The 15,277-nt window shown below is 34.9% G+C and overlaps 3 protein-coding genes across 3 annotated transcripts in view; all 3 read right to left on the minus strand.

Moving 5' to 3' along the window:
- Window positions 1–1,176, minus strand: part of LOC106060815 (multidrug resistance-associated protein 1-like) — a 30,739-nt gene extending 29,563 nt beyond the window's left edge. Inside the window, exons 1-2 of the mRNA XM_013218819.2 lie at window positions 1,074–1,176; window positions 285–430 (exon numbers count right to left, since the gene is read on the minus strand). Of these exons, the coding sequence (XP_013074273.2) occupies window positions 285–332 (48 nt within the window). The 5' untranslated portion in view covers window positions 333–430; window positions 1,074–1,176. The remainder of the gene's footprint in view (window positions 1–284; window positions 431–1,073) is intronic.
- An 8,502-nt stretch (window positions 1,177–9,678) lies between these two features.
- Window positions 9,679–10,866, minus strand: LOC129927120 (uncharacterized). Its single transcript, XM_056034343.1, has one exon. It carries the CDS (start codon window positions 10,864–10,866, stop codon window positions 9,679–9,681), a length of 1,188 nt encoding a protein of 395 aa, XP_055890318.1.
- Window positions 10,866–11,945, minus strand: LOC129927121 (zinc finger MYM-type protein 5-like). Its single transcript, XM_056034344.1, has one exon. It carries the CDS (start codon window positions 11,943–11,945, stop codon window positions 10,866–10,868), a length of 1,080 nt encoding a protein of 359 aa, XP_055890319.1.
- Between the last annotated feature and the right edge of the window lie 3,332 nt (window positions 11,946–15,277).

Genomic DNA, 15,277 nt, shown 5'->3' on the forward strand with positions numbered 1-15,277 from the left:
AATAAATTTTTAAATAATTGATGAATTCATAAATCATACAATTTTAAGAAATTTAGAATTAAATTAAATTGACAATTCATGCATGTTTAATCTTAGAGAAATTTAATTTTACAATGTAAGCTATGATTTCAATAATAATGATACAGGATTCCAGAAATTTATTTAAAAAAATGACCACCTTAGTGACCACTCATATCACACTTGATCCACAGGTCACATACTCCAGGTCTATGTTATAAAATTAATTTTATCTAATACTAGTAATTATAATATTTATTAATTACCCAAATTTCAGAGCCTTCTCTGCACAAGCTGATTGCAGAATTAGTCATTATGGTTTATTTTTTCACTCAGCCTATATCATATCAACAACACAACACTGTTGCAGGTTGCAGACATTGGTCAACACATATATTTTATCAGTCAAGACCTTTAAAAGTTCATAAGGTTGCCTTTTCAAATAAATAAGGTACTCTTGACTTTTAAAGTAGTGTGTAAGCATGTTATTATATTTGGTTACCATGAGATAATAAGTAGGCCAACAACAGGAACTAAGAGCTAGATCTAGCACTGTTCTAACATGGCCCTATTAATCTATATTGAAAGTTTATATTTATACTATAAATAAAAATTCTAGATAAAAATCTAAATATAGATACACACTACTAGACCTATATTATAGTATTAGTATTAGGTTAGTTAGTAAGCTACTCCAACTAGATTCTAGATTCTAAATCTATAAACCTATATAATCTATATCTAGATTTTTAGTAATTAAAATTTTAACTAGATAATAAATAAATAATAAAATCTAGATCTTGAAACTTGATATAAATATATAGAATCTAACTAAATCTAATGCCTATACTACTGGGATATACAAGTATACATCTAAATATCTAATATTTAATAATCTAGATTCTACTAGTTAAAAGTGATGCTGACCTACATGACTACCTTATATCTACTTCTAGACTAGTTAAGATGTCTCTAATTTAATATAAATATAACAATAATAATAATAATATAATATAAATATAGATCTAGATCATATGTCTATGAATAAATTATACCTCCATCGGCATTGCACTGAATATACTGATAGGGGACTGATAAGTTAACCCATGCTGGAGATAGAGGTACTTCGAGTCACTAGATCTATACTAATCTAAAGTTATAGTAGTACTAGTAGGCCTAAATCTAAATTAGACTATGTCACTATATATTTCACCACTATGATGCAATGCAATATGGACTAAATGTAAGTAGGCCTATATCTATAGAACTATCTATAGTAGCCTAGATCTGTAGTATATTGATAGGCATATCTACTGTGTCTCCTATCTGATGGATCTATATGAAGTCGCCCCTCCCCTCCTGAACTGGGTAGACCTACTCCTAATAATGCCTAGTACTCTAAACTGATTTTTGAGGGGAGCCGAATTTTGATATGAATAAGAAAGGACATACTATTGTCAAGTACTGTCAACAAACATAACATTCCTAAACGCATTTCAGAAGCAAGAAGGCCAGGCAGTGCCCGATATTTTGATTTAGCTTAATGAGGCCCTAATTTTAGATGGGGCTACTTTAATTGTACTGTAAGGCAATTTTATTAATTTTTTCGTTTGCTCTTTCTTCAAAATCATTCAAAATATCCCTTTATTAAAAAAAGGGGGGGGGGGGCAAGCAAGCAGTGGCCCCAATGGCAATGGAGTTGAATGGACTATATAGTCACTATAGTATAGCTTAGCCTTATATTATGGGATTATGTTGCCTTTAGGTAATACTAAATCTAGCACTGAGCCAGGGTAATTGTTTTAGTTCAATATCATCATCATGACCAAAGAGCTGGACCTTCATGAAGTGCTTTAACTTGAAAGTTAAGTTATGATGATGATCATGAAGCTGACAACATGAAAATCAAAAAAATGATTTAAGATTCTCAATCTCTAGATATATCTAGGCCTATATTTTTACATGTTAGAGAATAGAGTTACCTTCTTATCTTATGTCTTATATGACACAGACGTTACTTCAAAAAAGAAGATGATTTAATTACGTCCTACGCGTCATGCATATAATAATATAGATCTAGATCTATCTATATTCTATATTATAGTTATGCATATTAACCAATGACCTAAATTCTGCTAAGTCACTGGTTTTCCTGACTAACATTGTAGTGCCTCCCCTTGCTATAATGAGTTTTGTTTTTTAAAAACCTACAAAGACCCACAAGCACTTATAGATATCTAGATCTAGGATTATTAGTTATTAGATCTAAATCTAGATCTACATCTAGTATTCAATTTTTGATGCCCTGTGCGGCAGCTACTCGTGATGCCATAAAAAAAAAAAACAACAACAACGAAACAAAACAACAAAAGACGTTCCTTTCATTTAAATAACGTACGTGATCATTGCTAACGAAGGCCTATTGCTTACGAATTGGTTAGTTTTAATTGCTAACGTATTAGTTAATTTTTAAAAAAAAATTCGATTGTAAAAAAAAAAACTTGAAATGAATCTTACGTGTTTTTTTTTTTTTTTTTTGTTGTTTTTGCTGGCAAAACTATCAATTTGGTTGGTCATGAAAATAAATCATACAAGTAGCCTATAACAGACCAAATATTTCTCGATTATTTTCGATTGTTTACCGGACATTTCAAAGTTGGATTTAACTTCCAAAATTTTACGTAATTTTATGTAGGCCTAATACAAGCTCTTGAGTCTCACGTTGAATTCATTGACACTAAAGACAAACCGCTAAAATCGATGCAATGATTTTAGAGATACTATATATCATGGGCGTAGCCGCCGGGGGGGGGGGGGGGGTTTGGGGTTCAGCCCCCCTACCAGTGGCGTAGCTAGAGTATATGATGCCTGGTGCGGTACCTCATCTTGATGCCCCCCCCCAAAAAAAAAACAACTAACTAATTAATACCATTGCAAAACCTGTTCAAAATAATATGTATTCATAAACCAAATATTGTTAATTAAAAAAAAAATCACTTTTCCATAAACATACTACAAATGAATTTTACGCGCTTTCTTGCTGGCAAAAGTATCAATAATTTTATCGAAACCCATTTTTTTCCACCAGCTCTTGTTCAATGGACAAAATGGCCAAATTAGTGAGTCATCGTTGATCGCAAATAATTCTTGATCAGTTTAAGTTTGCAAAAACTTCTCTCGCATGTAGCAACGCTTATCGCAATAGTAAAAAATATGCGAATCATGATGACGATATTCGGGACTGAATCATCTAGATGATATTTATTAATAAAATTCAAGAGCTCAACAGATTTTGGAAATTCGAAGGCTTCTGATGAAACTGTGACAAGCCATTAAGCCTCTTTCGCTCCAGCAGAAATTTGTTTTTATCAATGTCGCTAGGAGTACTATCGAGATTGATTTCGACCTGAGGATTAAATAGCTAGGACGATATTCGGGACTGAATCATCTAGCTGATATTTATTTATAAAATTCAAGAGCTCAACAGGTCTTTGTTTTGGAAATTCGGAGGCTTCTGATGAAACTGTGACTCTTTCGCTCCAGCAGAAATTCGTTTTTATCAATGTCGCTAGGAGTACTATTGAGATTGATTTCGACCTGAGGATTTAATAGCTGGGAAGGCGACAAAAATTCATATCTATCTGCTACATCATGAAGTTGCTCGAATCGGGTGATTATTTCTTGAACAATCCTGTCCAAGGTAGAATAAATTTCCCATCGTAGCTCTTCTTTGTGTGTAAGTACAGAGTAGTCACTTTTCTCACCAGGCATCTTTTTCTTATGGTCAATACGTTTTTGAGGTTCTGTACTGATTCTCAGATCTGAACACACGCTTTCGGCAAAGGTAATGCTGGCTTCAGCGATGTCCTCTCGATTACTACTTAAAAATGTCTCTAATGTTTTTAGATTGAGTGAGCAGTCTCGAATAGACAATCCTTGTTTTTCAAGGTAGAATTACGCATCATTAATTTCAGTTAATACAGGAGCCCAAAATCCAAGATAGGTGAGAAAATTAAAAGACTGAACAGCAACCAATAATCCACCTGCTTCAAATCTAGTCGATGAATTTTCATCTCTGCTAGTTAATGTCTCCAGAGTTTGAGCAGGCAATGAATAGTGACTTCTAGAATACTTTTTTGGACACCGTAGTTTTGACCTTTCATGACCGCAGCATTACCATAGCCTTGACCCCTGCAGTCCATTATGTCTAAGCCATCCAAACTCATCATTATGGCTGGTAAAAAGGAGGAACTCCTCAATACTGTGAAGAGAGCACTGGCGGATCCAGGGGGGGGCGGTAGGGGTGATCGCCCCCCCCCCACACTGGGCCGACCCCCCCTCCCCCCGAAGGGGGGGGGCGGACGAATTTTAGTATAGAATTCACACAATTTGTATACGAATTTATTACTTATGTTAATAATATATACTTATAATTTATATTTAAACCTATTTTTAGATTATTTCGCCTCCCCTCTAGTATGTCGGTCGATATAGTGGGGTCGGGAGGGGGCGATAATATGGCATCAATTCCGCCCCCCCCCACCCATAAACTTTCGAGTGGGGGGAGGGCGGTCCAATTTATATGTAGAAATCACAGCTTAAATTGCTAACAGAATCATTTGGATATCTATATGATTAAAACTTGTTTTTGGTATTTTAACCGATCTTTATATTATGTCGTTCCCCTCTTGGCTAATGGGGTGGGGATCGAATACCTCTACTGCCCTTCCCACCTAAAACCTTTGAGTGGGGGGGGGGGGGAGGCGGTTCTACTTTTCGGAAAAATCATAGTTTGTGAATAAAATTAGTTGAATTAATATATAAATTTTATATTATGTCGCTCTCCTTCCGGTATTTTTGCCGATTCGGTGGGGTGTGTGTGTGTGGGGGGCGGTCCTATTTTTATTGAGAAATCATTGTATGTGAACAAAATTAGTTGAATATGTATTCGCAGCTTTCGTAGGCGAATGTAGCTTCAGAAAACCAAATTTGAATGTTTATTTGATCAAAATATGAAATGAATGGACTTTAATTAATATGTTTATGTGTTAAAGTATAAAACTATATGTGCGAAGAGAAGTTTTATCATCTTAGAGTTGAATTAGAGTTTTAGATCTAGGGATGGGATTATAAAGTAAACAATTAAACGAATTAATATTTAGTACGCGATTCATTACGGAATTGTCTAATGAAAGAATGTTCGTCAGGAAATCTGTAATCACAGATATAAGGAACTAATTAATGTAAAAAATGCTTTTGAAACACAAAATTGAAGGTTAATTTTATTATATAATGAAATCAATGGATCTTCTTTTGTATTTTCATGTGTCAAAGTAAAAAACTATCTGCGCAAAGTGTATTTCTTAAAATTAGATCTAGGTCTAAATCCTTTCTATCTTTTCTCATGTCAACATTGCAGACATGGCCTAGATTCATAAAATACTATAGCTGTAATAGAGTCGGACAACTTTATTTTTTTTTGAGGGTCTTAAGTTTGTTTTAGGGCTACAATACATACACTACGGTCTAAGTTAGTACCCAAGGAACATTCCTGCCTAGTTTTATCAAGATTGGTCAAGCAGTTTTGATGTCTATAAGTAACATACATACATACATACATACACCACACATTCTACTTTATAATATAGACTAGACATATGTTACCCGCGACCCGCGGGTCTTTATTTGCGCATTACTTTCGATATAGTCACTGAGAGTGTTTTGTAAACAATTAAACGAAATAATAATGTAATAAGTAAAGCGAATGTGTCAATGTAAAAATAGTGTGAATGAAGCTATCAAATCAAAATAGCTAATAGGCTTAATTAAATCCATTTTTTTTTTCAAATTAAAACATTTGCTTGAAGGCCTACATATATTTGATTAAAATTTGAGATGAATATACTAAATTTTGTATGTTCATGTGTATAAAGTATAAAGTAGATCTTGAGGTAGACGTAGATCTAAATCTACACTAATTTAGAGTTCTGTGCTGCGCATGCGTGAACTTTTTTTCATGAATGAATATAGGCCTATCTCAACACGGCTACGCAGCTTTAGCGAACAGCGAACGAATGTATTAGAAATGCTTTAGAAAAACAAATTTGAATGTTAATTTGATTAAATTATCAAATGAATGGACAATAATTAGTATGTTTATGTGTTAAAGCATAAAACTATCTTTGCGAAAAGAAGTTTTATCATCTTAGAGTTCAGTAAGAGTTTTAGACCTAGGCCTAGGAATAGACTCAGACCTCAGAAGAGAGATGTGTTAATGTGTAACCATTTGGTAATGTCTAATGAAAGAATGTTCGCCAGGAAATCTGTAGATATCAGGAACTAATTTATGTAAAAAATGCTTTTGGATAATCTAGTGGATTGGATTTAGATGTATGTTAAACGTAGCTAATGATCCTTTCACGTTATTTCTGTTTCGCTACGAAAATAAAATTAGTTTTGAGAAAATGGGTTTACCCGAAGGAAGTCGATACATTCTTATCTATTAAAAACGAAAAGAGCGATAGCTTTGTTAAATGAATGGGATTATAAAGTGAATAATTAAACGAAATAATGTTTAGTACGCGATTCATGAATGAATATAGATCTAGGCCTATCTCAACTCGGCTTCGCAGCTTTCGTAAACGAATGTAGCTTTAGAAAACCAAATTTGAATGTTTATTTGATCAAAATATGAAATGAATGGACTTTAATTAATATGTTTATGTGTTAAAGTATAAAACTATATGTGCGAAGAGAAGTTTTATCATCTTAGAGTTGAATTAGAGTTTTAGATCTAGGGATGGGATTATAAAGTAAACAATTAAACGAATTAATATTTAGTAAGCGATTCATTACGGCATTGTCTAATGAAAGAATGTTCGTCAGGAAATCTGTAATCACAGATATAAGGAACTAATTAATGTAAAAAATGCTTTTGAAACACAAAATTGAAGGTTAATTTTTTTATATAATGAAATCAATGGATCTTCTTTTGTATTTTCATGTGTCAAAGTAAAAAACTATCTGCGCAAAGTGTATTTCTTAAAATTAGATCTAGGTCTAAATCCTTTCTATCTTTTCTCATGTCAATGGCCTAGATCCATAAAATACTATAGCTGTAATAGAGTCGGACAACTTTATTTTTTTTGAGGGTCTTAAGTTTGTTTTAGGGCTACAATACATACACTACGGTCTAAGTTGGTACCCAAGGAACATTCCTGCCTAGTTTTATCAAGATTGGTCAAGCGGTTTTGATGTCTATAAGTAACATACATACATACATACATACATACATACATACATACTCCACACATTCTACTTTATAATATAGATAAACTACGTGAACCCATTGTATATTATGTCGCACCACACTCTAATCTCAAATTTTATCATTAGTAAATATAAAATGAAAAAGGGTTGTACCAGGTGGGAGGGGCGATACATGCAATCACCTTCCCCCCATGGGACAAACCAATACTTTTTCTTTTTGTATTATAGTTAAGAAATTACAAAATAAAATAAAAAACTGTCACTAATATAATTTATACATGCTATAAAATTAAATTCTTATATCGAGTCGCCCCAACCCTATTCTTTAATGCCAAATGCAATCATTAGCAGAAATTATAAAAAGGAGTGAGGATTAATAATTTCCACTCTATCGCCCCTCCCCTATCCAGACAGAGTTTATGTAATTTCACATGAATTTATCTTAATTATTTTAAGAAAGACTTTGCTTTGGAAAAGTTATAATTCAAACGAAATTTTTCAGTATAAGAGTCAAGATTGAGATGAGTTCTATACTAATCTTTTCAAAGTCGCCTTGTTACAACCTTTACTCTATCTGATATTTTTCTAGTTAAATAAATTTTGGACTGTAACTCACAATTTATGCTTGAATTTTATTGAATATTATTTATCTAAAAAATTTTATTGCGGCGGCGATCCTCGAAGCCTTAATCTAAAGATGTGGGGTATCTTATCTTTTCAAAGAACAAATCGATTTTATTTGCAATGTATTAAGGGCCTAAAAATTTATATTAGAATATTTTTCAACATTATTCAAAAGGTCCTTTATAATAGGATGAATAATGAGCTTTAGGTCAGGAGAATGCGTTTCTTCAGTGAAGAATGCAAGAAAACGCTTTTCGTGATTGGACTTCGACCCGAACCCCACTGATAAATAATGAGCTATAAATGTCAGGAGAATGCGTTTCTTCAGTGAAGAATGCAAGAAATCGCTTTTGGCGTCGGGGCGAAAACTGATAAATAATCAGCTGTAGATGTCAGAAGGATGCATTTCTGCAATGAAAAATGCAAGAAAACGCTTTTTGCGTCGGGGCTTCGCCCCGAACCACACTGGGGAATCTTACAGCGCTCCCCCAGACCCCCAAGCTTGCAAGAGAAAGGCCTCAACATGACTTTTTTTTTATATTTTCGCCGAAGGTTGAGAAACACTGCTCTCTTTTATTCTCATATATATATATATATATATATATATATATATATATATATATATATATATATATATATATATATATGCTGTACGCACGTTTATGCATAGGGTTAGGGTTTACTCGGCGTTAGGGTTAGGGTTTGGAAAAAAATCTCCCCCCCCCCACTCCAAAGTTCTGGATCCGCTAGTGGAAGAGAGTCGCATCGGTCATATTGTGTTTTGTAACACTATAGTGTTAGATATATCTGTCAAAAATCATCCTTTAAGATATAGATCTAGATCTACAGCTGAGGAAGCACAAAAAAAAAATGGGGGGGGGGAGTTGTCAAAAGAAAACTGACTGGACAACGCAAAAGAATGGACTCTCTCTTGAAATCTTGTTAAGAATATCTGCTGACCGGGAAAAAAGTGAAGGATTTGATTACGCGGGACAAGTGATAATTATGGCATGTACATAAAAAAGTTTCCAGATTTAGTGTAAAATACCCAAAAGGGGAAGTACCTGAAACATCTATTTTAACGAGGTGGCCTTTAAAAAATAACTTTTTTGACGATCTCTTATTGAGGGAAATTTGATCTATTTTATTAGAAAATGGATAAAGTTTTTACAGATCTAATAAAATATAGTGTAAGGAAGTTTTACTCTCAATGCAGGTCAATCCAAGTGGCTCTCGGAGTAAATTTCTTCTTTGGCATCATCATCGATTTTTCAAATCGTACGGTGCGCGAAAAAAATAGGCGCGACGGCACTATGATCCAGTGGCGTACCGAGGGTGCCAGGCGCACGGGGCGGCATAGTCTGTTGGCGCCCCCCCCCCCTATTAGTATGCTTAATCTATATTTGCATTAAAACAATCACCAATCAATAAATTAAATTTTTTTATTGTAAACAAAGTTAATGAACAATCTGAAGCAACATTAGCCATTTCTTATAGAACTACTTTTCGTGATCTTGCACTAGCAAAGTTGTCAATGACATCATCAAAATTAATTGTTTCGACCAGCTCCTTTTCTATGCTTAGCAATGCCAAGTCTGACAGACGCTCCTGACCCATTGAAGCTCTCAAATAAGTTAAAATGATTTTTAGTTTACTAAAAGAACGCTCACAGCTAGCAACTGACACAGAGATTGTCAGCATAATTTGCAAAGCCATTCGCAAGTTTGGAAATATGTCATTGCCATATGAAATAATAAATGAAAGTAATTATAATGGGCTGCTTGGGGTAGCATCTGGCCGGGTTTTCAGCAACATACTGCAGTCACTGATTTCTACGAACAGTTCAGTTCCATCAATATCAGTTTTATAAAAATCAGCCAGCGTAGCACAGTGCTGTTGAATATCATTAGAGGTATCATTAGCAAACAATTTGCTGATGTTGAATAGAAATCCAAACTTTTCATCTAACATCTTCAGACGACCAAATCGTGTTGTCATCTCCTGGATTAGTCTATCAATAACTGATTTCATAATGCGAGTTATTTCTTCAACCGCAGCGAGTCCTGCATCACCAGCATTTTCACCAAGCATCTTTTTTCGACGTTTAATTCTTCCTTCTATCCTAATTCCCAATTTTTCACACAGAACTTTAGCTGCATTGACTGCAGTGATGCAAACATCTTCTCGAATGCTACTTAGCCGTTGCTGCAGTCCTTCTAAATCCAGTGCTGCGTCATGGAAATTCATTGATGGATCTTGCAGTCGTTTTTGAATCCGGTCAATTTTTGACAAAACTGCATGCCAGAAATCAAGTAGAGTGATGAAATTGAAATTCATCACATTTTGAAGCAAACTGTATGCATCATTCTGAGTCTCACTAGTTTGAGTACCATCTTCATACAGGTTTTCTAACAGCTGTAAAAATCCATCAAACTGTTCGTGGATTGCATTCACCGCATCTTGTCTTGCACTCCAGCGTGTTGGACATTCTCTCTTCAATGTAATTCCAAGCAATTCTTTCATTTTCTCCCATCGAACAGTTGAAGCACTGAAAAAAACGTAAATTTTCTCAACTGTACCAAAAAATGTAACAACAACTGGATCCTGTTTTGCAGCATGTAATCCAGCTAAATTCAAGCTATGGTTGTTACAATTAACAAACGATGCTTGAGGATTTCGATTGGCAATTCTTTGTTGGAGTCCGGACAGTTGTCCTGCCATTACAGCTGCGTTATCATAACACTGAGATCGACAGTCAGCTATAGGAAGGTTGTCTGCTTGCAACTGTTCAACAATAACATTTTCTAGTGTTGCTGCATCTTTTGCATGAAGCTGAATAAAACCAAGAAAAGATTCTTTGATGGTCACTTTTTTGGTTTTGAAATTAACATCAACAAACCTAATAACTTCTGATAACTGTTCCCGGTGTGCTAGATCAGGTGTTGAATCTAGCATTAGTCCATAATATTTGTTTCGTCGAATATCACAGAGTATATCTGCTTTCTGACAGTAGATGCAAGAAGACTGATAAATTCATTTTGAATTCTTGGTGACAGATATGAAACTGAACCCGGAACATTTTTAGAATGCTGTAGATGACTTGATAATAATGGATCAAACTGAGCAATTAGCTTCATTGTGGCCAGGAAATTTCCTATATTGTAACATTCGGTATCATCTTCAGCAAGACTTTCACAGTGACCACGTAAAGCCAAATTTTGGCTAGCTAGAAATTTTATGCAAGCCAGAATTCGTTTCAGCACTTCACGCCATTTCTGCTTTTCATTTTGAATTTGTTTCTCAACTTCCATATCAATTAACATACCTTGTGAAATCCGATGTTCCAATTCCTTCCATTTAGTAAAAGATATTCGATGACTTGGACTGTTTTCGTGATCCCTCAGTCTCTCTGTGTGTCGCCAATTACAAAATCCAAAAGATAACTCAAATGACGATCTAGAGTTACTGCTTGTTGAAGTGAATAATACACAACAGAAACAGTACACTGACTTTTTAGAAGGGGAATAAAGCAACCAAGATCTGTTGACTTCCTCTCCATTGGGAAGACTACGTTTAAACCATGTTAAAGTCATTGAACGGCCTGCACTTACTGCAAAATTAGCATTCTTGTTCTGAAATACTTCTGGCCCACGAGAAATCAACTCCATACGAAGATTGTTTGCTACGTTTGATAAGCCCGTAATGGAATCAAAATCAATGTAACCAAAATCATGTGAATCAAGGAGCATACGCTGTTTACTATCACTAGTGGCTTCAGCAGTTTGAGTAGATGAATTTGACGGCTGCAATTGTATCGCAGAGGTCATCAGAGAGTCATCCAGTTGGTAGCAACTTGGTGGATCATTTACTGCCTCTTGTCCAACATTATCAATATCAGATTCTTCTTTGTCGTCAACTTCTGTTTGTCCCAGTTTCAAAAAACGCTGCATGAATAAGCCAGCTATTTTAGCATCCGCCTCTTGTTCTCGTTTTCTTTTGCGTTGTTGAGCTCCGCTTAATTTCTTGCTTGACATGGTTAAATTTGTCAAATATTTATGAATAATGGCCTGAATAATATAAACAAATAATTGTCATTAAGAGTTCACCTTTAAACAATATTAAATTAAATAAATGTGAAATTTCCCAATTAGTTACACTTCCAAAAACGCGTCTGCTTTAATCTGCAGCGTAATCGCTGCCTATTATCGCTTACTTTAAAATGCATAGGGAATTTGACATATTTTACCGTACAAATCTAGCAAAACATTTACGAGACTGATAGCCTATTCATGGGTGCTCTCCCCTATATAGAGCGTGTAATACCCAGATCTAAATCTGTATTTACTAGTTAATTTAAAGTGTTTTAAAATGACAATTTCAATGTACATTGTAATGTGATAACTCTTATTTGATATTTGTTATCATAATCCTCAGATATACTTTCTTTCATTAGCTGCTCAATACATATTTACAAATATTCTACATTACAATGATTGAAGTTGCAAACGTTAAATACATTCTAATTGAGAATTAATTTTATCTGCATGCTTAAAACTTAGTATTTATAGTTCTACATTATCCAAAATAAACAACAAAAAAACTTACTTTTCCTTTATTTAATACAAAAATTTACCCGGATTTATCTGTAAATAATTTGTTATTGGCAACTGTGCCATGTGAGTTCATTTTTATATATTATTTCAAGAGTATCCAATTGTCACCCCTTATTTTACTCTACAACACATCAATGTTTTATTAACCTACCGCACTTGTCCCTCTTTCTCGTTAACACGATAGGCGGATTTTTTTTTTTTAATACAGGGGGGAATAAAAAAAATGACAGCAAACTTCTACACCATCTCACAATGCGACAAGAGCTTGCAACAATCACAATAGCCTCGATGACACAGTTCCATACATCAAAGACGTTTTCCGATCCATGCCGCTGAAAGTATGGTGTAATGTTTTGCTAGTAAAATTAGTATGGTGTAACGTTTTGGTTAATTTGATGGAACCAAAATTATTTATAGAAACATATTGAGAGAGAGAATCAGAGAACAGAAAAAAGAGAGAGGAGATTCTACTTGCGTAAATAAGTTCGCAATATGTGCCAGATTTAAAGTTGTTGTCTGCTTTTGAAAAGTTGTTTTTTTTCACTTGGGTGTCACCCCCTTATGGGTGTCACCCGGTGCGGACCACACCCCCCGTACCTGCCTAGTGACGCCACTGGTAATACCCATTTCGGCGCCCCCTACTCCCCGGCGCCCCCCCCCCCCTCGGTACGCCACTGCTATGATCATAAAATTTCGAAGCTGGTGTTCCATTAGTATAGACTCTAGTTCTAAGGTTCAACTATTGATACAAACTATAATTTAGTTGTATGTCCATTATTTAAAAGTAAATAGATCCATTTATTTACCAAAATTGTATTACTCTGGCCTTCCAAGTAACCCATGAAACCTGTCAAGTAATTGAGAAACAATATGACATTGATAATTTGGTAAAGTACGTTTATTTTGAAAGTCGTCTCTGCATCTTGAAACTTCTCTTCATAGTAGTTAATTGTAAGTTCATCACATTGCCTTTACGCAATCGTGTAGAGAAAAAAACCTGGATCAACACCCCCAAGATCGAGCTTCATCGACAGGCCCACTTTTTACACTCTCAAAAGTCATCTCTCAAATGGCTCACTTCATGCTAGATCTTATCAAGTTAACTTTCTGCTCTATGCAGATCTTTCTGCTCACTTTTCCAACATTTTTTTTTCGCAGAATGTTGATAGAGCTTACAATTTTGTACTCGACAATTAGCAGAATAATAATATCGAATGTTTCTAATTTTTCTCCTAAATGCTGCAGCTTCCATGCGTTTTTTTTTTTCCCATTTGGAGAACACACAATTATTTGAATTAACAGCTTTAGTTCATCAAAATATCTGAATCTAATTGCTGTCAGAGCATCATTCCTTGATGATCCCCTTGTGAGCCACTGTTTGTTTTTCAGTATCCTATAAACTATGCTCTCCCTACTGGATTCAAGAAGCGCCAACCTTTAGATGCTGTGAACTAATAAAAAAAAAAACACATACAAAGTCAGAGAAATCTGCAAATTCTTGTACACAGCTGACGGAATAATTTAAGTACAAATTGCGATTCGCACATAATGCAGGAACGACTACTTTTAATGAAGTAATGCTTGAAGACCATTGTATGCCCTACTCATATTGGAAGCACCATCATAGCATTAGCCTCGCGGTTTATTTAACGATAAATGGGGAGTATTTGCTCAGTCAATCCTGCAGATTTCTGGTTATCACAAATATGAAAACCTAGAAATGTCTCTCTTATTGCTATTTATTTGTGTATTCCGTTCTCGGAGATCACGAAACTATATCAGATGCTAATTTTATCAACTTTTAATATTTCTTGAGTGATGTCACCTATTAAAAAAAAATGGCGCGGATTGGACCTCATATAGTAGGGCCTACTGGTATTTTTTCTAGAACTGCATCGCCCAACAGGTCTATTATCTCGTTTTGAATCTGCGGGGCTTTGCTTTCCTATCAAATTTCAATATTCATAGCCAATTTAAATAAAGCCTGGTCCGAGGTTTTCTTTAAGAACTATATAGCCCATGGGTGTAGCCAGGGGGGGGGTTGGGGTGTCGGAGTTTAGTGACTGATCTTTTGCTTTAATTTTGTTTATTTTAGGTGAAATTTTAATACTAAACCATCACTTGCCCTAGCACAGCCAATGGGTTTTGAGTTTGAAAACCCCTACCAGGGGGTTTTGAGTTTGAAACCCTCTACCAGGGGGTTTTGAGTTTGAAAACCCCTACCAGGGGGTTTTGAGTTTGAAACCCTCTACCAGGGGGTTTTGAGTTTGAAACCCACTACCAAGGGGTTTTGAGTTTAAAACCCACTACCAAGGGGTTTTGATCTTAAAACCCCCTACAGGGGGGTTTGTATTTAAATCCCCCTCTTCCAAGAGCACATCTAATTAGGAAGATTTTGATTTTAAACCCCTCTCCAAAATTTACGATAGACCCCTCTTCAATATAAAAAAGCAAATTACACACTCAAAATTGTATGAGCGAAGCCAAATGGGTTTTGAGTTTAAACCCCTCTTCAGCTGGGTTTGAAGCTAAAAATACCTCTTTTATAAAAAAATAAGCGAATTACGCACTCAAAATGCTATGAGCATAGCCAAAGGGGTTTTTAATTTAAACTCCCCACCAGCGGCGTTTGACGCCTATTGGGTGTTTTGAGTTTAAATTTCCCTTCAGATGGGTTTGATGCTAAAAAAAATACCTCTTCAATATAAAAAAAAAAGTAAATTACACACTAAAATTCTTTGAGCCTAGCAAAG

Source organism: Biomphalaria glabrata, chromosome 7 (genome assembly GCF_947242115.1).
Source record: "Biomphalaria glabrata chromosome 7, xgBioGlab47.1, whole genome shotgun sequence".
In the NCBI taxonomy this organism is placed as follows: Eukaryota; Metazoa; Mollusca; class Gastropoda; family Planorbidae; genus Biomphalaria; species Biomphalaria glabrata.

What these genes read in the sequence shown, in the direction of transcription:
- LOC129927120 (XM_056034343.1), bottom strand. Translation starts at nt 10,866, where the DNA reads ATGCTAGATTCAACACCTGATCTAGCACACCGGGAACAGTTATCAGAA.
- LOC129927121 (XM_056034344.1), bottom strand. Translation starts at nt 11,945, where the DNA reads ATGTCAAGCAAGAAATTAAGCGGAGCTCAACAACGCAAAAGAAAACGA.